The sequence below is a fragment of the Hippocampus guttulatus genome, chromosome 5 (genome assembly GCF_054856545.1).
Source record: "Hippocampus guttulatus isolate MCC_2025c chromosome 5, RoL_Hgut_1.0, whole genome shotgun sequence".
Classification (NCBI taxonomy): Eukaryota; Metazoa; Chordata; class Actinopteri; order Syngnathiformes; family Syngnathidae; genus Hippocampus; species Hippocampus guttulatus.
This window is the reverse complement of record NC_141265.1, coordinates 5,417,559-5,440,610: the sequence shown is the minus strand read 5'-3', so window position 1 is coordinate 5,440,610 and position 23,052 is coordinate 5,417,559. Positions and strand designations below refer to the sequence as shown.

The window sequence follows — 23,052 nt, the reverse complement described above, 5'->3', positions numbered from 1 at the left end:
TATGCCAACCTGAAGGAGCATGATCGCGTTGAGTGAAGAGGGGCCAAGTGTAATCTGGTGCCGTGTTCCTCCCACTCTCTACACTCAAGCCTTTGTGATGTGGAGTTGAGCATCATGACCTGATGTGAGTATCACACAACATAAGGCTTAGTTCTCATCACCATGGAAACAATACAAAAAAATAGACTGGGAAAAGATGAGACTCGTCCCATCATCTTGGCTTTCTGTTTTAGTACCTGTTGACAGTCAGAGGCCATCTGCAGACCTGGGCCAGTATGTTACTCAGTTGGAATATTGTAATCATTGATAGCACATTCTGTAAATTGTCAACTCTCACACTCATCACGTTACTGCTAATGTGTTGTTAAAAACGTAACGTTAATTGTTTATTCGACTCCCCAGTAGCTGTCACAGTTATAACTCATAGCATGGGGACTAATGCGCTACATTACACAATGACCGGAGAAAGACTTCAAAGAATTTGGGAAACTAAATACTCCCAGAAAACAATATGGCTTTTATGTGTAACAAGACAAGTGAGCAGATAAGAGGAAGTAACAGGAAAAAAAACACACGGGAGAAAAACATGACCCTAAAACTTAACCCTAAATCAAACACAATGGCCAAACAAAATATTATAGGCCAAAAGGGAACCGTAACAACCTGTGACCAAAAATTGGATCTCTTCAGTCTAAGCAGGCAAATCACTTCGACTCTTTCAGAGCAAGCTGAACATCATTGAGAGAGGGCTCTGACGAGAAATACCATCGATGACTGAAAAGATTGAGGGAGGAGCTGGGCGGGAACAGCGAGATATCTTTTTGGGAAATGAAATGGTTGCCTTTCGAGACATTGACTAAAGCTGACATTGCGTCATTGAAAATTGTCACAAATTAATCGTCTGGGTGGCTGCATGGATTATTAAAGTCACAACAAATGCCCACTCTATGCTTTATGTTACGAGAGGGATCAAATTAAACTCAAATGTCAACACAGTTACTCGTCACAACTTTGCCAAAACGATCTTGATTGGCCTATCCAAGATTCATACAGATTGTGTGACTACTGGAAGAGCTCCCTAAATTTAAACAGTATATTAACAATGCACATTTTAAATGTTGAGTTTTGTTATTAAACATGGATAGTTAAATAAGGCTGCCTTTATTTCAGGAATGATTAAAGAGGATGTCGAAAATGATTAAAACATATTTTTCAAGGGGTGATTTTCAGGGAAAAGTGAACATTGTGAGATTAGTTGACCAGCACCTCTGCTGGCTGACCTGGAAAATGAATTTTGGGTCACTTTCAGAGCAGTGCTATTGCTAACTCATGTCGACAGGCAAGAGCAAAGAACAGTCTGCATTAGCATCTCTGGTGAGTGGGATGTATTTAATTTAATATTTTATTTTTGTCTTGTTATTTGGTAAATATTGATTCGTAGTTTGAAGGTGGCGTTTTTGGAAGATAAGGGTAACTGAGTTTGTCCTGAAGTTATAATGGTATTCATTATCAAATAGATGAAATGCCGCTGTCTCTTCTTTAATGCCTCACGTAGTTTTTAGTGTTTTGTATCCAGTACAGGCTGATCTTATTATGGAGTGGTCACTTAAATCGCCACCGAAGGCCCAGGTCTGAAACACACCGCCCACCACTAATAGACATTTTTTTGGACCGTGAATGGAAGTCAGGGTACCTGGGAAGTACATACCCGCAAACTATGGACCAATGCAAATCTGAAACTGAAAAGTTTAAACCAAGATTCAAACGCCCCTTCCGACCTGACAGTCTCCTAAATTATTCTACTCATTCGTTCAAAATGGCTCGCTCAATATTAAAACTTGGAGGAAAAAAAAGCATGAAACCGAATCTGACCAGCTTTAAGGCTACTACTTACCGCTGTCGCTGTTGTCATCCACTAGGATAATTTCTTTTAGCAGGTGAGCTGGCGTGTGGTTGACCACACTGTGGACGGAGCGCAGTATCACTGACAGAGCCTCGTTCACAAAGATAAAGACCACAGAGATCTGAGGAAGGTCCTCTGGATAGGTCAGCTGCTTGCACCTGCACAGATAATTACAACATTAGAATCATTTGCTGATACTTATTCCAAATCAAATGTACGGCATTTAGCATTCTTTCTCCAGCATTCTCCAACCCTCCGCTTCAGTTGGAACCCGCTCCACTCTGGGCCCTATGGGCGCCGCGCAACTCTGGCGGGGCCAAACGGGATAAGACATGAGAAAAAAAGGAAAACAAAACCAAAATCTCATCAAAACAGAGTCAATAAAAACACAGATCACGACAGTAGATGTCCCAAACTTTTCTCCGCAACATGGTGGTTGGAAGTGGGGATAGGTTCTGGACATCAAGGCCTGTCTGGTGGCCATCCAGGATGGCAGACACGGGGTGCTTGACAGAGGACGTGGGGCTTTTTGTCATTCAGGCAAATGACCACGATGCCAGCAGGGGTGGCCAACCCACGGCTCGCGAGCCGCATGCTGCTCTTTGGCTAGTGCAATGCGGCTCCTGGGCTTTCACATGACAAGCGTCGAAAACGCCTCGGCAGTGGCGATGCCATTCAAACGAAGGCGCCAACTACACAGAACGTACTAAGTCACCCTATCATCAATCCCATTACTTGATTGACATAGAGGGCAACCAATCAGATGACTGCATCACCGTTCATGCGCAAACAACGGCGCTAAGCTAGTCATCGAATTAGCTCTGATTTTAAGGCAGGGGTGCCCAATACGTCGATCAGAATCGACCGGGAGCCAGCGAACTGGTCCCAAGTCGACCGCAAGGGGTGGGAGGAGGAAATGGGTGGGGGGAAAAAAAAGATTTGTTTGTTTGTATCTTGAGCTTTCGTTCATTTTCGGCCCGTTCCGACTGTTGCTCATCATGATGTGCGACGTGTGCGTGCATATGTGCGCAAGTGCACTGGTGGGCACCTGAGTGAGTGTGTGCGTGCAAGCGCGTGTGTATGTTTGCACGTGCGCGATCGGGTTGTTCGTGAGAAGTTGGTCGCTTCAAAAGTCAATTTTTGGCCAAAAAAGTGTGTGTGTGTGAGTGCGCGTGTGTCTGCGCGTGTGTGCACACGCGCGTGCGAGGAAGGGTATGATGCAGCTCCTTGCAGTAACACAGTAAAAAAATTGGCTCTTCGTCTCTGACTGGTTGGCCACCCCTGTCCTACAGTATTGCAGGGGCCACACTTAAAGCCTCGATGGCGGCTGCAAGTCGCTCGAACAGGGTCAGGTGGCAGGAGTAGGACAAGGCAGTGAGTGGCCCGGTGGTCTGTTCAGCTCAATCGTGACATGGTCAGGCAACTGGTGCAGTGACCCTAGATCAGCAGCCTCAGAGGATGTGCCACTGGGGGAGGACATGAGTGTCGTGCAGTAACGGGGGCATGGAGATGTCGCCGCGCAGGAGCAGGACCATGGAGCTGCCGCGGCTTAGGAATGTGATCTCAGGAATGTGGTCAGTGTGCTTCTCAGCCTTTGAGGTTGGGGAGCAAAACGAGGGACTGAGCATATGCGAAAAACAGCTGAAAAAAGACAAGATGAAGAAGTGGCCTGCAATAAAGTGACTTTTATACAGATTCGGAAGAACTGGACTTGGACGGAGATGAGGTACAAGAACCTGACAAGATGGACGTGGAATGAAGTGAGGAAACTGTTGACAAATGACAGAGCTTGGAAACTGGGGCAAAATTGTGTGACAACAAAACTTGACCTTTACTTGGGCACTTTCGTCGTCCACCACGCAGCAGCCCTGCATAGACTGACAACCGGGTGCTCAAGTAAAGATTGCAGGCCAAAGACTTGGGTGCAACCTCACGGGGCCAAGGAAAAGAAAACACTTACAACAATTGGCTGAGACTAGAAAAATAAGAGACAGAGCCGTAGAAAGCAAACCTTTTTAGAAAAAGGATAATAAAAATCAAAATGTTTCTGTAATGGCACATATAGCGTGTCTGAATAAATACAATGATAAAATAACACCGATGATTTATTATAATAAATCATTCAAATTGTCCTAAAATGTTATAAATATGCTCACAGTCCACTTGAACAGCCTTGCCATGTGTGTCGTATCACAAGTGGTCAATTCTGGACATCAAACATGTGCATTACTTTCTTTGGAATGTCATACTAGTTGATGCAGACCGTGTATTAGATATCCTTAGACCTAAAGTGCTTAATTTTCGAACAGACAGTTTTTATGTAAGCCCTTAATGGCCTCGTGGCTTGCTTTTAGTTCTATGCAGGAAATTAATCCTGCTGTTATAGTAGCCTGGGGTTTGACCCATGCCGGGACAATTATTAAAATGAATAGCAATCGTGTTGAGGATTTCCCCCCCCCCCCCCATCTCATTCTTCAAACAACAAAAGCGTAGTATTCCCTCACACAAATCAAAGCTCTCTTTCACTTCCAGCGGAGTGAGTACAATGTTTTCTTCACATGTGCACTTTGACTTTGAAGTCAGAAATAAAAGTGTTGACAGGACAAAAACCTTTCGATGAGTCTTGTACAAACGTACATTAGGAGGAATAAACCAAAAAGGAATAAAGTGTGAAGAAACCTATGAGTGAACATGAGCTGAAGAGCTCTCGAGGTGTTTTCATCCACTTCAAGGCAGATCATATGCTGAGGTGACAGTTTGCAGCGAGCAATTGAAACCAATCCCGCAAAAGCAGTGAGCATATTGATTTGTCAGAATGTATCAGTCTCACACTTCGGTCTCTCTATCATTGCATATCAGATGTGACAGAGAACTAGAACCTTAAGAATCATCGCTTGGCAGGTCATAAATATGAACTTGAATCACAAATTACAAATGTTACAGGCACAAAAATATTTTACATGTTATTTCATAAGACAGGGTCGACACTCTTGCCCGATTTAAACTGGTTGTGATGAATATTTGTGTGATCTTAGTTCAGCATTTAAAGTGGGGCTGCCTTGATCAACGTCTACAGTACATTTGGTTACTTCACCGCTGTGATTGTGTTCTTTTCTCAGACAGCATATTTGCCATCTCAACTCTGCAGGCGCTCTGTTGAACTGGGACACATGAGTGTGACGACAAGCAACCGCAGAATGGGAGAGGAAAGGCGACCCACCAGGTGGATCCCAGCATGGTGCTGTGCTTACATCTTCCTCATCGTTGTCAGCATGTGTCAGTTATCAACATGTAATGATGCGTCCATCCATCCATCCATTTTCAAAACCGCTTGATCCTCACTAAGGTTGTGGGTGGTGCTGGAGCCAATCCCAGCTGTCTTCAGGCAGTAGGCGAGGGACATCCTGAACCGGTTGCCAGCCAATCACAGTGCACACAGAGACGAACAAACACACTCACACTTAGGGACAATTTTGAGTGTTCATTCAGCCTGCCATGCATGTTCTTGGAATGTGGGAGGAAACTGGAGGACCCGGAGAAAACCCACGCAGGCACGAGGAGAACATGCAAATCACACAGGAAGGCCTGAGCTGGAATCGAACCTCTGTACTGTGAAATCGACACGCTAACCACTCGTGATGCAAACCTTCATATTTCATCATTTGTACATGACATTCATGACACCAAACCGCTGATTTGGGATCATGGAAATCACAACAGCCTTCTTACTTTCCCTTGCCAACGGCTAAACTAGGGTACACACAAGCCCCTTCCTTACGCTCCAGTTCAGCAAAGCTCAATTCTCAGATGTCTCGGAAAGATTATCCTGACCCATTATTCTGTGGTGTGTGATTTTTTTTCCCCTGCTCGAAGAATTGTCAGGGCCAACAATTATAACTATTCTACCCAGCCCCATGCGCACGTGATTGAGACATGAAACGGTACGAGAGAAAAAGCTGCGCTGATTTGGCTAATTGTACTTCTACTACTTCTACCATTTCTTCTTTGTATTTTCTGTCACGGCGGGTGTCGCCTCTCACACAGTACTACACCAGTACTACATTGTCTTTGCAGACATTATTTGTGTGACATGCTGTGTTGATCATTTCAAGTGCATGGTGGACTATAGGAGCAATTGGTCATTTGTTTCACATGAGGAGTCACTTGGATTCTAAAAATCTGTTAGGATGTTGCAAAATCGGAATGAGTGTCTGCCCCTTTCATCAATTGCAGTCCGATGCAGTATTTGCAAATGATGATATTTACAAATTCATTTCTCTGAGATTTGGTGTTGGATAAAATGTCTACACCAGGGGTGCCCATTACGTCGATCGTGATCGACCAGTAGATCAGGGACTGGTCCCAAATCGAGCCAAGGGGCGTAGAGGGGAAAAAAACTAAAATAATTGTGTCTCTGTGCATGTTAGTAATATATTTTTGTGTTAATGCACGCTGCATCCTAATCATTCTATCAGTCTGACTTTCACAAAAAGTATTTAAAAAAGAAACTAAAATAAAGCGGGTCATGTTTAACCTACGGTGACGTGTGACTGCGTCACTGGAAGTTGTTCGAGCTCAGCAGTCTGCAGTTGCAGCTTGTGAGTTTTTGCACTTATCTTTTATCGTTATCATTATTCTCATTCAGAGTTTGTTTTGTACAATTCACCGAGGGGACGGTGAATGGGAATCTGGAGGGCCGAGAGAAGCATTTGAAAACGGTACACGTGAGCTACGATCGTTAACACGCTGCAAAAGTGTGTCGCATGCCTCAGCGTCAGGCTGTTGCTCATCATGGCATGCGTGTATACGTGCGTGCGTACGTATGCGCTTGGTAATGGTTCGATCCTGGGAGGTTGGTTGATCGAAAAGTAGATCTTTGGTCAAAAAAGTTTGGGCACCCCTGGTCTACACAATACACATTTTTGCAAAAATGTATTCTAGCACTTATAAGTTATATGCCTTGGACAAGTTACTATAAAATGACTCTCTACATATACTGGATATGTGCCTGGTGCATAAGCGGGCAATACTAGAACGGATTAGGCTTCCAGGAATTGTATAAATGTTGCACCATGGGCCTACAATGTTGAAAAAATAAGGTCCCGGCAGCCGATAATAGCAGCACAATGGATCATTTAAATTGACATGTACAGTACCTGGGTTTGTTGTCTGCAGCTTCTGTCTGCTCATGTGATCATTACACATGTGCTGCATATTTTTTTTAACTACATCTTTTAGGGAGATCTTTTATTAGCATCAGTCAAAGGCCTGCACAATGATGTCATTGTAATACATTTATGAAACTGGGACAAAATCAAGAAGTTTATTTCTTGTTACCGGCAAAAGAAGCGACGTAAATTTGGCAGTACTTTGGATGAAACATTTGTCTCCATTTTAAACCATGCCTTCAACCTGTCTTCTGAAGAATGAACACGATTGATACTGCCCCAATGTATTATTTCTGTCTTTTTTTTTTTTTAATGCATGTATGCTCTCCTACAACAACTCTATTTGTTCCCTCTCACAGCTTTCTCGATGGCCTCCCTCAATCATCCCTGCCAAGTGTATAAATGCAATGGCAAATCTGGCAGTGAGTTTGTATTGGGATCGTTTTGCATCACAGTTTGACTTTGCAGAGCCAGGCACCACATTGCAGAAGTGCAAGCCAAAAATGTACACACAAATTTCCCTCTCTCTGCCCCATGACTTGTTGAAAGGCACTGCTTAAAGAATGCATGGAAATGTCACCATGGCCACAGATTCATCTATTCGGGTTAACGTGAGGAGGTGAGGCTAGATTGCAGGTGTGAAACCATGTTATGACGTTGTTCCACTTCCCTAGTCATTGGATCCAAATGTAGGACATGGGTCAATCTTTTCATTCCTACCTATCTGCACATGTGAGGCAGTCTAGTAAAGCTCCAACTCATTGAGTGATTGACTCATCTGCTTGAAATGGCCAGCATTCCTAATTTGACCAAGGCCAGGCTTTGACAGAAACAGAACGCCAGATTAAGATGTATTTCCAAGATACCGCCTCCATCTCAACCTGTGCCAGCTTGCAGTCCCAGCTGCTGTCTCCCCCCCCCCCCCCCCCCTCTACACAGCTAGTTATTCATGATGTGGATTTAACCTAAACCAACGCAATACTATGACTGTGGCATTCCGATCCATAAATACCCCCCCAGAGAAAGACAGTTTAGTTGACCCTCTATACAAATCCGCTCAGGAGATGTCCATTATCACTGGAAAGAATGAAGGCTGTGTGACAGGAGATTCAAAGGTTTGAATCCATTTCAGATCGTTATACAGGATTCGGCGAGCCTGTTTCCTTTGTATCAGCTATTGCCTTGATTGTTTTATCAGCTTCCTACACAAAGAAACTTAATGTCCAATCATCTTGGGGATGGCATACAAGCTGTGTATTCACTTTATTTATTGTTTTCACAAAAAAGATCAATTCACAGATAAGTGAATATGTAGAATATGAAACACCTTGGAAGGAGAGACCTTGCAAGTAAAAACCAACTGAATGATCACGTTATAAAAATGCATTTTTCTATTTGTGACTCTGTTGAGTTGTTTTTGTTCCATGACCATTGGTAATCCTGCCATCATGCCAGCTTTTATTGTTTTTTTTTCCTCCCGTGGCCCAAAAAGCCATTATCAGATCAAGGCCATGGCCCAAGGACAGCAGAAAAAAACACACTTAGGTCCCAGTTGGTGTCTCGCCTGGACATGAAGGCCAAAGTAGAAAAACAGACACATGGGCGGGGATTTTGGGATAACCCGCCAAAAACTCCTGTGAATAAAACTATTTTTGTCAATATAAAATGATCCAAAATCATTCTCATCATATTACAGTATACAAGGATTCATTACAAAAAAGAAAACCGTTTCTAGATGTTTTACGGTACCTCGATGATACAGGATACTTTTTGTCTATAATGTTACAAATGTATGTAATATTAAGTCCATATACAGGTACGTCATTTGAAAATTTTGCTCGCATGTGCGTCCGTGGATTTGACAGACAAGGCTAGTGCCTTTGTACACTTTTATTTATAAGTTATTTCCGGCAGTGTGTTCTGGCGCCGTGGCTGACTTGACTCGTTTTTTCCAGTCACTTTAGTTGAGGCATTTTGCAAACTTTTGCCGCAGACCTCAACATCACATCGTCCTGAAATCAAATCAAATTCAATCACTAATTCGGGATGCTAAAAAATAAATACTTAGTAACACAGATCATGTATTATACAGCGTCTGTTGTCAGCGCATAGCAGCGGCTCCAGCGTAAAGCGCCTAACTCCGGCTAGCCGTTAATGAGCTAAAGAGAGCCATCACATTACTTTTCAAAAGGAGTTTAATAGACTCTGCGCTCTTTGATGCTGACAGCCAGACACAGTTGCTGATTTCAACTGATCAATTTTTACCAAGCCAGGCTTACTCAAATATGCTGTTTATGCCGGTTTCCTTTCACATTCCAAAAACATGCATGGCATGTTAATGGAACACTAAATTTTCCCGAGATGTGATTGTGAGCGTGTATGTTTGTTTGTCTATGTGTGCCCTGCAATTGGCTGGCAACCGGTTCAGGGTGTCCCCCGCCTACTGCCTGCTGACGGCTAGGATGGGCTACAGCATGCCTCGTGAGGATAAGCGGTTCAGATAAAGGATGGATGGATGTTTTGGAGTTCAGTACTGTACAGGACAGTAGTCCTTCATCCTTTAAGTGAAGGATTGGACAATGTTGGATAGGACAGGACAATACAGGGACAAAAGAAGAAGGCAGCAGGACAGGGACACACACGCATACACACACACACACATACTGTACATACATACATCTACATATGTATATACTGCATATATATATATATATATATATATATATACAGTATATGTGTGTATAAATTCAGAAAACCAGGCAGTATAGCACCAAACAACAATGAGTATAATATAATATATATAATATATAATATATATATATATATAAATAATATAATTTTCGGACTCTCCAGCCCAGAGTTACTCAGAAACCATGAAAATATCTTTGGCCAGTGTAATCAAGGATGCCAGCAAATCAGGATACCGAATTATAAACAAATACAGAGGGGGAAAAAACAACTGCTTTTGAACTGTGATTCACATAGATTTACACCATGAACCGCAAAACTGCGCTGTCACATCAGAATTACATGTAAAACATGTTCTTAGTGATTACCAACACGACATGACGTGTTGTTCAGACCTGCTCAGTCTGCTTGTTTCTGGAATAGTACAATTTAAAATTTCTGAATAACAGCTTGAACAGAAAGAGGTATACTGTATGAGAAAGAGCAGCTTGCAGCATGTAGTCCAAGCAGGACAACGCCCATCAAACAGAACAAAGTAGGCGCTATTTAATAGCAGAAGTAGCCAGCCACTTCAACAAATCGCAAATACTGTACTCTCTTCCCTTGTGTTGGAAAACATTTCAAACTTTTCTTTCTATTTCTTATTTTTATTATATATATTTTTTTGGGGGGGGGGGCAGAAGTCAATTAAAAAAGTATTCTTCTAAAACCCCCTGAACTCCAGAGGTACCCTCTGCCGACTTTATTAATTAACAAGCTTTTTTTACCTGCCGTTCTCCCACCTATGGTCTTGATTATTTTCCCCTCAGAATAAAGCAATGTGAATGCAATGCATTGTTAGCCCTGCCACAGTCCTCAGAAGTCTCTCTTGCCTGTCTGATTGCGGACCAGTGTCACATTCCAGATTCACATTGTTCTGACACTGAGTGACAGGAATGCCATTCAGTCCGGAATACTCTATGCATTAAGATCTCAACCGAAGCATCTCTAGCAATACAAATCATTCAATTAAAAATCTATGAGTAAAAAAAATCGGACTTGTTGCCAAGAGACCACTTGTTCTCTCAAAGGAGGAAGACCATTGTCTGGTAGTTTCCTTCAGTGTGCTTAAAGTAATTTTCTCTTGTGCTCTTTTTACGGGGTGGTAGCCTTGCCTTGAACTGAGCTGTTCAAATCACAAACTAGGGCAAAACGGTGTTGCGCCCCCGAAAAGAAATAGGCTGTGTTTATAGCTCTGTGCAATCTTTGTTGGTGTGTGTTGCTGCTTGTGACATGAACAAAATGTGTTGGAGTTTTTTTGGTATTTTCCTCTGCTTTTGTTTTGCTTCCTCCTCTTCTGCTGCTCAATGTCTGTTTTGTGATTGCTTGAGGGTGTCTCTTGAATGATGTGACTTTGTCGGAGGTTTTTGGGGAGAATGAAGCTGTTTGACTTCTTTCTACTCACAGCTAACTGTGTGACCACTTGCTTTTCATCGGCAGCATGACCTTTTATGTCCACAAACTGCAGGTTTGTCTTCTTAAAGGACAAACTAATCAGTCCGCAGAGTGTGCTCATCATCGCTTCCTATCATTAGCCATACTTCACACTTGACTTAATAAAAACGCTGACCAATGTAGAACTAAATTATTTCTGTCGTAAACAACTTGAGTTCCAGCATAATTTGCAATTCAGGCAGGTTTGTGGCACGAATAGTTCCAATGAGAAGCTACACATAATTATCGCCATAAACCACCCGTTGTGCAAGGATGTCCCGAAGGAACCGTTTTATATTTTCAAGGGTCAATTTGAATGTTTGTTTTTGATTCATGTAGCATTTAAAAACATTCCATCTGCAACTATCCCGCAGCATGTGATGACATCTTGCTTTTTGCAAGAAAATGAATGAGAGAGATATTTATTGAAATATAACAAGGTAGAGCACAATTTTACCTTCTTAGTTGACGCAAAACTCAATAATGAATGCATCAAAAAGAACAGAGGGGGAGTATCGAGACTTCGATGTATTTTCACAGGAATGGAGCCCTTGAAATGATGCTGGAGTCATGCTGGTCTACAATTTAAATCCTATGGCATCAGCAGTCGTTGATCTGTCGATGGAGGGACAACCCAAATTGTAGAAAATGGGAACAAACCAACAAGGGACATACTTTTTAGGCCTGTAGTCTGGGATGCTCCTGTCCAGGGAGATCCTGTCACTGAGCTGAGCATTGTAGCCATACTCTTCGTACTTCCCCTCGCCATCACGGCTGTCCTCCCCAAGTGAGGCGGCAGCTCCCCCTTGACCGAGTCCACCGGGACCCTCCACCAGCCCCATGGGTTTTGCTAAACCTGCCAAAAAATGACACAGAGGATCAGCGATGGTTGCAAACAGAGTGGGCAGATTTAGGTGAGCATAGGGCGCATGTAGAATGGCAGCTGATTGACATTTGATGGCAGCATACAGAGATTGCGGGAGCAGTTCCGGTACAGCAAGGCCTCATCCCGAGGGCATCATTATGCTGTCTGTCAATGACACAGCTGCAAAACACTCACTTGGACAAGGACATGACTGAGCTCCACAGCAGAGGAGATGCTGAGAGAAACAGTGGTATGAGGCCATGACGGATAGCGGAAAAGAAAAACTGATGAATGAATGATGAGGGACTGATTCCCAGCCGTCACATGAAAACAGAACTAGCATTGTGCGACAACTCAATTATTGTTCTGATTATCACTCATTATCTTGGATATTGTTCATTCCATATTGAGGATGAGGGACAATCTATGATTTTGTCATCAAATATCCAGTACATTGTACATTAGAGTATGTAATGAAGTCTGGAGAACAAATAAAGGTCCTTTTATATCGTTCATCATAAACATGTGTTGTTTTTTTTTTTATAAAATTCAGTGTGACCCATGGACATAAGGTGAAACATGAAACGTATATTTATCTGATGATGCCAGCAGTGTATCACAACAATATACACAGAGTCAAAGGAAGTCATTTTTATAGATGGTTATGCATCTACTTGTGATATGCGTGCATCATGCATTTAGTGAGAAATTACATCATCATTCGTGTTGTAAAAAATACACGAGGTGAAGTGGCATCAACCCTCGACAAGAATGCTTTTAATCTTTAACTACCCTGTAGTGATTAAAAATAAACAAATAACTACATTTTTAATCCAGCACCAGATGTTACATTATGTTTGTTGGAATAGTAATCATAGGTGCATTGTGCCAAACCAGCAAGACAGTGAAAGGGAAAAGTCTTTAAGTCTGGACTAGATCCATGTGGGGTTTTTTTTAAATCACCATGAATCGACTCCCCAGGTAGTTCTTTTTTTCTCTCTATGATTCTGAGACCTTGATCATCCACCACCCACAATACATTATGCTTCCTTAGTCTGATGCAATTAATAATAGGATTTTACATGTCAGACTTAAAATACCCCTCTACACTGATTAAGGTCACTCATCATGACAGGATCTTTGAACAGACATCACTGGGATGCTGTGACACGTTTTCAAAGGGAATCGGGAATGAGAGATTTCAACTCTCCGTCCAGCAACTACTGCCTACGCGTTGTAAATATTCATTTAAGCTTTATGTGCAAAGACACTAACCGGCATTCTAACCAATTTGATATTCACGACAAGAGCTGTATCTAATACGCTCAGGAAACAATCAATGTTCAGATTTTGTTTATGGTCTCAGAGAGGGAAACTTTATGTGCGCATGCGGGTTGCTATTTTAGTCCGCGAGTTGAGAAAGCACGCGGGTGTCTCAGCGCGCCGATGACGGATTGAGATGGCGGCGAAATAAAACACCGAAAAGTGTTTTATTCATGACGTTTAAGAAATGGGAATGGCAGTAGGATTTTTCATACGAATCATCCGAAGAAAGGCGTATCACTAAGATCACGTGTGATGTATGCACAAAACAAAAAAGAGAGCTTCGACGGGAGGCACGATTCCGAGGAAAATACTTGAAATTGGTCATTATAAATTTCCATGGGAAATTTCCCCAGTGTGGGACAAATAAAGGATATCTTGATTAGATCTAAAGGCTAATTGCTATGAAAAATATTATGAACGAGTCTTAGTTATTTTATATTTACTAGTTGTAGACATGTTAACTTTATGAATAAAACATTCATGACAAAGGTTGTAGTAATAACTGTCAGTAAGGCCTAAGGATGACGTATGGTAGATTCTTTGGTCAAATTGATAGTACATTACACAGTGCGTCGTCTTGGGGTTGCAAATGGGATGTCAAGCCATGTCAATACGATATGACTATATTTAGTGATAAGGTCTTTTTTTTAAGATTCATCACATGATTTTAATCATTCAATTCCTATTACATACTTTTGTATTAATAAAGGTGGTGAGTAGCCATTGATATGCTTATTTACATAAATAGTACACACACACGTATAATCATGTTAACAGCGTCAGGCTTACTTGTGGCCCATGATATATAGCCAGGACTGAAGTATTGTCTACACACATATGTGTTTCTGATGGCCATAGTATTTCACAGTCATTGATATATTCATGAGTCCCACTAAACTAATCTTTGCAGTGTGAGACTGGAAAAATTACTCAGATTTTGTGGTATGCTGTATTCATGATGCCATATGAGTACAATAAAAGTGTTAACATATTTTGATCCATTTATTTTATTGCATAAACCTGGAGTACACAGCTGCTGATGTAATTATGTTCATTGTTAGTGCATAGTTTTCAAACATTTACCCTTTAAATATTATACTTTTGAATATCAGAATTCTTGATTGTGAATATCAGTCAAAACAGAAAAATGAGTTCCCATTGTGAACGTTTACGGGACCCCAAATTAGTTACCGTGGTTTCCCATTAGGTGATCCAACGGAACCGAAAAACGGTTTCTGTGAATTTCTGAAATCCTCAGGCCTGCTAATGCCATACAGTTCTACACCATGTGGTTCCAGTGTTCCATTATACCCAACTGGCTCATTTCACCAGACAGATGGACATGCACACAGTTAGGAAATAACACACAGCAGTGCTAAACCCACTGCAGTGCGATGGCCATATTTGGATGGCATTGAAATACCGAGTGTCACTGAAGATTTCAAATGGAGCTGAATGGAAAACGGGCTTCTCCCATGAGAGGGATTCAGATATGCCCTGCTCCAGTAAAAGTGGTGATATTTGGACAATTAGGGGTGGGGCTCACGTCACAGTGCAGCCATATGGCATCACAGCCATGTTACAAAACAACACAGATTCTCTCCAGAGCCGGAGACATGAGAGGGGAGGGCCTCTCTGTCTCTGCATGAGACTTGGAAGCAAAGATGCCAGCTTTGTTTTTTTGTTTGCTCTGTTATTTGGCTAACCCCTGCCCTCTTCATCTGCTATGTGACTGAATGAAATTCCACTGTAGGATAAGGGCCACAAGAAGCGATTGAAAAGTCACATACAGTATTCTTCAAAGGCAGTGAAGTCATCAGGACTGTGTGTCCAGAAACAAACTGATGGCGAATGAATTGTTTGCTGGACATGCACAGATTTTTTTTTTCTTCCAAAAACTGATGTCTGAACCTAACTTCTTAAAAAATAAAAAATGTGGGTAAACAAACTAAGACCTCACACAGCTTCATTTTCATGGCATTCTGCTTCGGTTTAAAAGGTTTTACACGAGGGGTACTGAGTATAAAAATCCCAGGATGTGTGCTGTTATGTCCTAATATTAAATAAAAGGAGCAATGCTTGTGCGAATATTGATTCATCGACTGCTAAAATGAACATCACACTTTCACTGTTGGACCAAACATTGTGTTGTGCATTGGCATGCTTTCTAAATAATTGATGATATACCATGTGCAATATTAGATGATGGAGATGCTACTCCACATAGAAGCTCACTTCTGTTTTTACCCCCTAAGCTCCCGATGCCTTCCCACAGCTCCATATACTGTACATGTGTACAGTACTATGTGTCACATGACCAAGCTTTATTTCTTGAAGTCATTTTGTCCAAATATCTTTGCCACAACACACTCAGTACTGCATATTGCAAAACAAACTGTTTATTATGTGGCCCTTGGAAGATTGAGATTTAAATTCAACGATGACCATAGAGTGATGATTTGCGTGTTTGCGTACGTGTAGCTGAACAGATGTGTCATTTCGACACAGGCTGTCATGATTAACAATTTGGAACGACTTTGGACAGATAGTGTCAATAAGGGCAACACTCTCTCCTTCTGAACATGTTCCATTACTGTGAGTGACTAGCTGCTGATTTTCAGGTGAGTCACTGAATTCATTATCCCCATTTCTCAAGGCTGAGGAGATTTGATTCTTAACTGTTCGGGACACTGGTTTGTCAAGCAGAGCCTCATCTACATAGAGTTATTGGAATACGTACGGTTCCATCTTGCTTCTTTGAGCCTTCTTTGTGCTATAATGTGATGCGCTGCTGCCATGAGCTATACATACTGCGCTGATGCACACAGTGATTTTGATCATTAAGATGCATTCAGGGCATTGAGTGCATCAATGTGGAGGAGATAGAAACGTAACATTTCTCATCATGGAATGGTCTTCTTGGAATAGTAATGGCATGGGTTTCTTTGCTATAGTTGGGCATTATAGATAAGAAGCATATCGGGTTCTGCAACTGAGCCCATCCTATCAGCGCCTTCAAATGGGAAGAAGATGCAAAGAGTGACTTGCATGGCTGATGAAAAGTGCCTTGGCGTGATGAGGGCTCAAACAAACATCTAATGCTGTTCTGCGTTAGAAGCAGAATGCGGACACATCAACTGGTTGATAGCTATTAGCCATACAAAATGAATTGAGTTTTGTAGTTAGGGTTTAGAGTTTGCACATTTTCCCTGTGTTTGTGTGGGTTTTGTACAGGTAGTCTGGCTACCTCCACATTCCAAAGAGTGAAACAAACCCAAAAACGCTTGCAAAAGGTAAGGAACAAGATAAACATAAATTGGGGACTCAGCACGAAATTCGGGGAAGGAAGACTGAAGTTCCGGTCGCGCATTGCTCACGGCCATAGCCCAAGAACCAGCCTGGCCAGTCAATAGACTCATGACAAACACACATTTAGAATCATCATGGGAGTAGGCGGAGGAAGTCAAAAATTAAATGACACCGATGAATGAATTGACCACATGATCCAGGCTCTCCACCATAACGTGACATATGTGGTATGTTGGATTTGACCGGAGGTGGACACACCCCACCTGACAGTGCAGGGATCCGAGGGGAGCGTCCCTCAGGGGCCCACCTGCTTGACGTGTATGAACAACTCCTCAACCTAGGTGGCCGCGGCCTCCTGCTGTCCCACTAGTCTTGTTATTCTGTTATGTCTCCGTAATAATCCAGAGAGGAGTGGATCCCGCAACTCAGACAAGGACAAGATTGGTAAAAAAAAAATCTAGAAAACGCAGTACCGGCAAAGTTCAACAAAAGACGCGGTGACAAATAACTAGGAAAAAGCAAAACAAACCAAAAACTAGTGATAGGTCCAGCAACACCGATGCGTCGACGCACGCATCGAGCTCACAGAGCAATCCCTGCGTCAGCGCGTATACGATCATGTGACCAATACATGAACTGCGTCGACTCAGTCCAGGGGGCGTCGACGCCGCAAAAGCCCACTAAACTGTGTTTATAAGGAAGGGCGTTGAGCGACGTAATGCCGCCTGCCGAAAGAAGCCAGACCTCACCCTCGCTCGAATGAAAATATGTATTTGGGCCAAAAGGAAAACACACAGATTATCAGAAAAACGTGTCCGTCTGACTTCGAGCGTCGTGTCGGCTAGATTATTTTAGCTGTTGTCGTAGTTCAAAGCTCCTTTGATATGTGACGTGGGTTGCGTCGGTGCCGTGAGTACGTGCTCGCGCTCAGGCACGCACAGCAGAGAGCAGCGGACTCTCGACTGCTGAAGCTTCAGTCGAGTGCCGTTGCTACAGTACGTGCATATTATGGAGCAGTTCCCGGAGAAACGCAAATTGTCTGCCGTGTAGAGCTATTTTGATCTCCTTTTGGAGAATAAGATATTTATTCAAATCTTCTTGTCTCACCAAGTACCTCTCGGATTTTTGACATGTCTTATTCCATTCTAATTCAAATTAATTTCAAGGTGACTATTAGTTTATTATTCCCAGATTTTATTGCAGGTGAAATGTCGAATTCGCCATACAGAAAAATCATATACCAACAAAAGCGCCTCTGCAACTACATCTGGCATGTTACTACTAATCATTAAGTTAGTTTTTTGGAAACTGTTCTAAATGCCAATTTTGTTAGGTTTGTTTTTTTTTAGATGACCTGTGGCAACATTTGGATGATGAGGTAGGGAGACTGGGAAGAAGTGCAACAGCAGATGCTATACCTGAGGTCCAGCGATACCTGGCAGAGGGGAAAACTGCACGCAGTCAAGACCCGCTGTTATAATCGAAGGACCAACACGCTACTTTTCCAAACCTCTCCAACCCCGCAAAGCAGTTTCTCTGTACGCCGGCATCACAGTGCCATGCGAGCGTGTGTTCTCCACAGCAGGGGAAATAGCATGCAAGAAATGCAACAGACTGAAATTCAAGACACTGGAGCAACTTAATTTTTCTGAATAAAAATTTGTGAAGACAAAGCCCACAAGCTTCCTCATTTACAATTTTTTTCACATTATTAAAACATATTGAATAATACAATATGAATGCATAGATGTGAATGATATTGGATATACTTCATCTTCCAATCAGTCAGTTCAGTCTGTGCAAGCCTGGAGGGATTTTGAAAGTCCAGCAGGTGTCAGTGGTCAGCGACACAGTATCAACACTGTGTGTCATTGTGTCAACACGCTTCATGAGGCCTCATGGACCCACCACTACCAAAAACGCTTACCAAAGTCAAGGAACAAGATAAATGTGGTTTGCTTGTCACTCAAAGGACAATAAAATCCAATACATGACAATGCTAACCAAGAAATAACAGCAAGAACTACTTCCATGAAAAAATATAAAAATACAAAAATGTAGTGAGAAGCTAAGAGGCAAAAAAGTCAAGAATAATCAGGCATTTGGAGACGAGACTCATGAGCAAGGCTGAAATAATCCAATAGCCAGTTGTCGGTATGGCTTTAAAGGCAGCTGGTAATGAGCCATGATTACAGACAGGTGCGGCTCATGAGGGAACACCCACTCTCCAGCTGGAGACATTTTATAAATAACTGGTGAAAAAAAAGTGCCATTAATTTCAGGAAAAACCTACATCACATATGGGGATATATACTATTATTGGGACATAAAATTATTTATGTTGGCGTGTAAAGCGAACACTTGAACACATTGTGTTGTTTAAGTGTTCCCTTTTATGAGCAGAGAGTGTGTGTATGTGTGTGTGTGTGTGCGTGTGTGTGTGAGTGAGTGCGTGTGTGTGTGTGTGTGTGCGTATCTATCTATCTATCTATCTATCTATCTATCTATCTATCTATCTATCTATCTATCTATCTATCTATCTATATTATCATGACCGACCTCAGTGGTATATCATTTGCATCACCAGTATTCCCTCTGCCATTGAGAATCAATCAATGTGATCATATACGGATTGATAAATTCCTACCAATTCCAATACTTGAATATTACACACCTGAAGACAAATTACATTATTCATATGTGCGTACAGTCCTAATGACGCTCAACAGGCAACAGTGAGTATCTTTTGAGCTACTCATGCAGTACTTCAGATCAAAACACAGCTTCGTGAGCTGCTTAACAAGCTTAAAACATTTTCAACTGATGAGCGAAAGGCGGTGGCATTCACAGCTAAGCTTGGCAGCTGATAACCCTCATCTCGATGCTTTGTGTGGTAAAATGAGCAGCTAACAAATGTTGACTGTTTTTTTTCTTGTTTGGAGTCAAGTTGTCTGCCATCAGGAAACTATCTAAAGTACAATTCCAAGACTTACTTATGTCCTTTAAATCTAATTGAACCTTGGTGTAACTACCGTGACATGCAATTGGAAGGCAATAAACAACAGAGAGAATGGGTGATTACTTCGTATCGCTGCTGGACATGGTAATAGTCTCCCTGGCATTCTGAGCCGCCCTCTCACCAAGGCTATGTCATGATTATGAGAAGTAAACACAATTTAGAAACGGCAGTGAGCTTTGGATACTGAATACTATTATGTTTGTCATTACTAAGGACTCATGCAGGGATTGTGGCAGGATGTGTCTCCAGGCAGAGATTGTCCAATCCATTCATCCATCCATCTGAGGCAAAGTATAATATATCCTGGACTGGTCGCCAGCCAATCGCAGATCACATATAGACAAACAAGCATTCTAAATAACAGCTCTGGATGATTGAGATTCTTCAATTAGAAAAAAAAACATCACAAGCATGGTAGAACATGATATTCCACACAGGAAGGCCATAGCATGTGTTGAATGCAGCCATACTGTTATTTCGAGTGAAACGCAATTAAGCTTGAAACTGGATACAGTTCAATCCTCTTGTATTGTTTTTTTTTTAATCAAAGTAGAAATCTGCATACTGTAACTTCATACATGTGTTGGCCACTTCCTCTCTTCAGCCATGCGTAGAGTCCACAATAACCTCATAATCACAAGATGACTTATTGTCATTGCTGTGGTCAGTTTAAAAACAGGTGTTTGTTTGTTTGTTTGTTTGTTTTACGATGCATTTATGAATTTCTGATGATGAATTTATGAATTCTCCCATTTATTGTGTTCAGGAGAAGAGGTTATCCCATAGGACTGTGGGCGAGTCATGGTACAGTCAGCAGTTAATCCGCGGCAATTTAGTGACCAACAACCGTCCGCACACAGCAGTTGCAGTCTTCACTGAACATGACGTGTGCTTTTTGAAACGTGGGAGGAATTGTGATTACTGGGGAAAATCCTACACAAACACGGGGTGAATATGCCAACCATGCCAGCTGAGATTCAAAGCCAGAGCTTTTCACTCGGATTGCACTGTCCTACTTGTATTTGGGGTTCAAGTCAAGTCAAGTCAAGTCAAGTCAACAGTATTTATAGAGCACTTTCAAACAGCCATCGCTGCATACAAAGTGCTGTACATGGAGCAATTTAACATGCACAATAAACAGTAAGACAAATCGGTAATAAAGGCGGTAGAAAGCACCAAACAGTAAAACCAAGAACAAATCTAAGTCATGCTGAGTCGAATGCCAAAGAATACAAGTGAGTTTTGAGGAGGGGTTCAGGGAGAGAGCCATTAATTAAAGGGCTTTTGAGATAGTTGTGCTCTCTACTGGTGGCCAATATGAACTACATCAACCCTATGGTATTCAAGTTTCAACAGTACAGGTATTGACACATATGATTAATTGTGAAATAATGAATTCAGAATCAATGATGATGTAGAAACCGGCAGGCCACAAAACAGTTTGTGGAATACCTTAAACATTTGGCCTCAATAGGGTTAGCGGTGTAATTTTTATATTACAGGATTTGACTACTCGCCTAATTTTACAAATTACAATATTTAGATCTTGTGTAGGATGTCTAGGTACTAAACAATCTACAGTCATTTACACTTAGAATAAAGGAAAGTAATTTAGGTGACGCATAATATTCAACCAATGTCGAGTTTGATGATTTATGAACAGGTTTGAATGATAAAGGTTATGAGGATCGTGTCAAATGACAGCATCTGAGAGGTTTAAATGGATATGCAGCTGTGTCACAGTGATATTACTTACATTGCCATGCAACATGAGACGCATGAATCAATTACCGTTACCACTGGTAGGGTCGTATATTGTACTTGAATGCATAATGCTGCTTTATTATCTTCCTAAAATTATGGGCTTCATCGGCTCTAATGAACCTAATTGCACGTTGCTTCACATTGTTGTTTTTCCAAAGTCTTACCTAGTAGATGAGGCTGGATGAAATGAAACGCATGATTTTCAGTTGAATAGGATGACTTGAGCAAATGTTGATGCGATTGTGATTATTATTATTCATATCGAAGTAATCTCCCTACCGTTGAGTTGATTATAGACGACATCTTCCAGCCTCTCCAGCCGCTGAAGAATAGACTGCCTGTCCACCAAGTTGCTAACTTTACCATGTCGGGCGCGCAGCCTCTGGTCAGAAGCACGTCCGATCTGGACGAACTCCTCGGAACGGTCTTGGATCCTGCAGTAGACCGAGAACAGGATGATGCCCACAAACACGAGAATGTTGACGGTCAGCAAAGTTTTGATTTTGCGTGCCACGGCCATGAAAGTGACTTGCGGGTGGCCGCCGAGTCTGAACTGTTCATGTGCGTCTTTGGCCAGCTATGGGGGTCTAACTGGAGGGTGACTCCGATTTGGGAAAAAAAAAAAAAAGATGATGATGAAGAAGAAGGTCAACGCGTGTTGTCGCTCCGAGCTGAGTGATCCGTGCAGTACCACGGTCAGCTCACGTGGGACCTCGCGAAAGCAGCCGATACGGACTTGGAGGTGCGGTGCTCTGCGATGTCTCTTCTTGTTGCCGGCAGTTGCGCTTTACAGCAGAGATCTAATTCCACGGGACGCGTTTATCATCTCAAACAGCCCACGGCGGTTCCGAAGCATCTTCCCCCTGCCCGTACCGTGGAACGTCGCCGCTCGGTTAGCCTCAATATGTCTCGTCCATCTTTCGGGGATAACACAACAATAACATCCTCCTGCTATTTCGAGATCTGTCCGTTTGTGAAAATATGAAACCGAGCAGCTTAACCTCCGCTACGTGCACACATGCTTCAAAATAAACTGTAAAAAAAAATATACACATAGGCCTATCGTCCTTTGCCGAGTGCAGTCCTTTGTTGGTGCTTCTTGTGCTTCGACCGGAGCCCGAATCGAGAACCGAGTCGCCCTACAAAGCAACGATGTTTCGTGTCGGTGGGAGAGATGCAGGCGGCCAGTGTGGCATGCTGTCTCTCCAACACGCAGCCTCACAGCTCGATGCGCTGCGTCCTGACGTCCACAGGCTCGAGCATGAATAGTCATGAGCTGGATTGGGTTTAAAGCACACAATCAGCCACACGAAGGAGTTCCACTTGACAGAGCGGCCATCTACTCTTGTTAGCTGCTCACGTGTGAATGAAATGTCAGTGATTGGATACGCCTAGCGTGGATTGCTTTCATCATCTCATCTTCTACATTGATCATCCTACCTGTTTTTATATCCGGCACGTGCACAGACATTTTGAGGGGCAGGTGCTCAAGTTCCCCAAAAGCCCACGCATCTCAAAATTATTCATACAATTAAGG

At 42.3% G+C, this 23,052-nt stretch overlaps 1 protein-coding gene across 1 annotated transcript in view; it reads right to left on the bottom strand.

Annotated features, from left to right (window-relative positions):
- Positions 1 to 22,846, bottom strand: part of galnt9 (polypeptide N-acetylgalactosaminyltransferase 9) — a 64,697-nt gene extending 41,851 nt beyond the window's left edge. Inside the window, exons 1-3 of the mRNA XM_086112060.1 lie at positions 21,795 to 22,846; positions 11,908 to 12,088; positions 1,895 to 2,061 (exon numbers count right to left, since the gene is read on the bottom strand). Of these exons, the coding sequence (XP_085968186.1) occupies positions 1,895 to 2,061; positions 11,908 to 12,088; positions 21,795 to 22,035 (589 nt within the window). The 5' untranslated portion in view covers positions 22,036 to 22,846. The remainder of the gene's footprint in view (positions 1 to 1,894; positions 2,062 to 11,907; positions 12,089 to 21,794) is intronic.
- Positions 22,847 to 23,052: the final 206 nt, after the last annotated feature.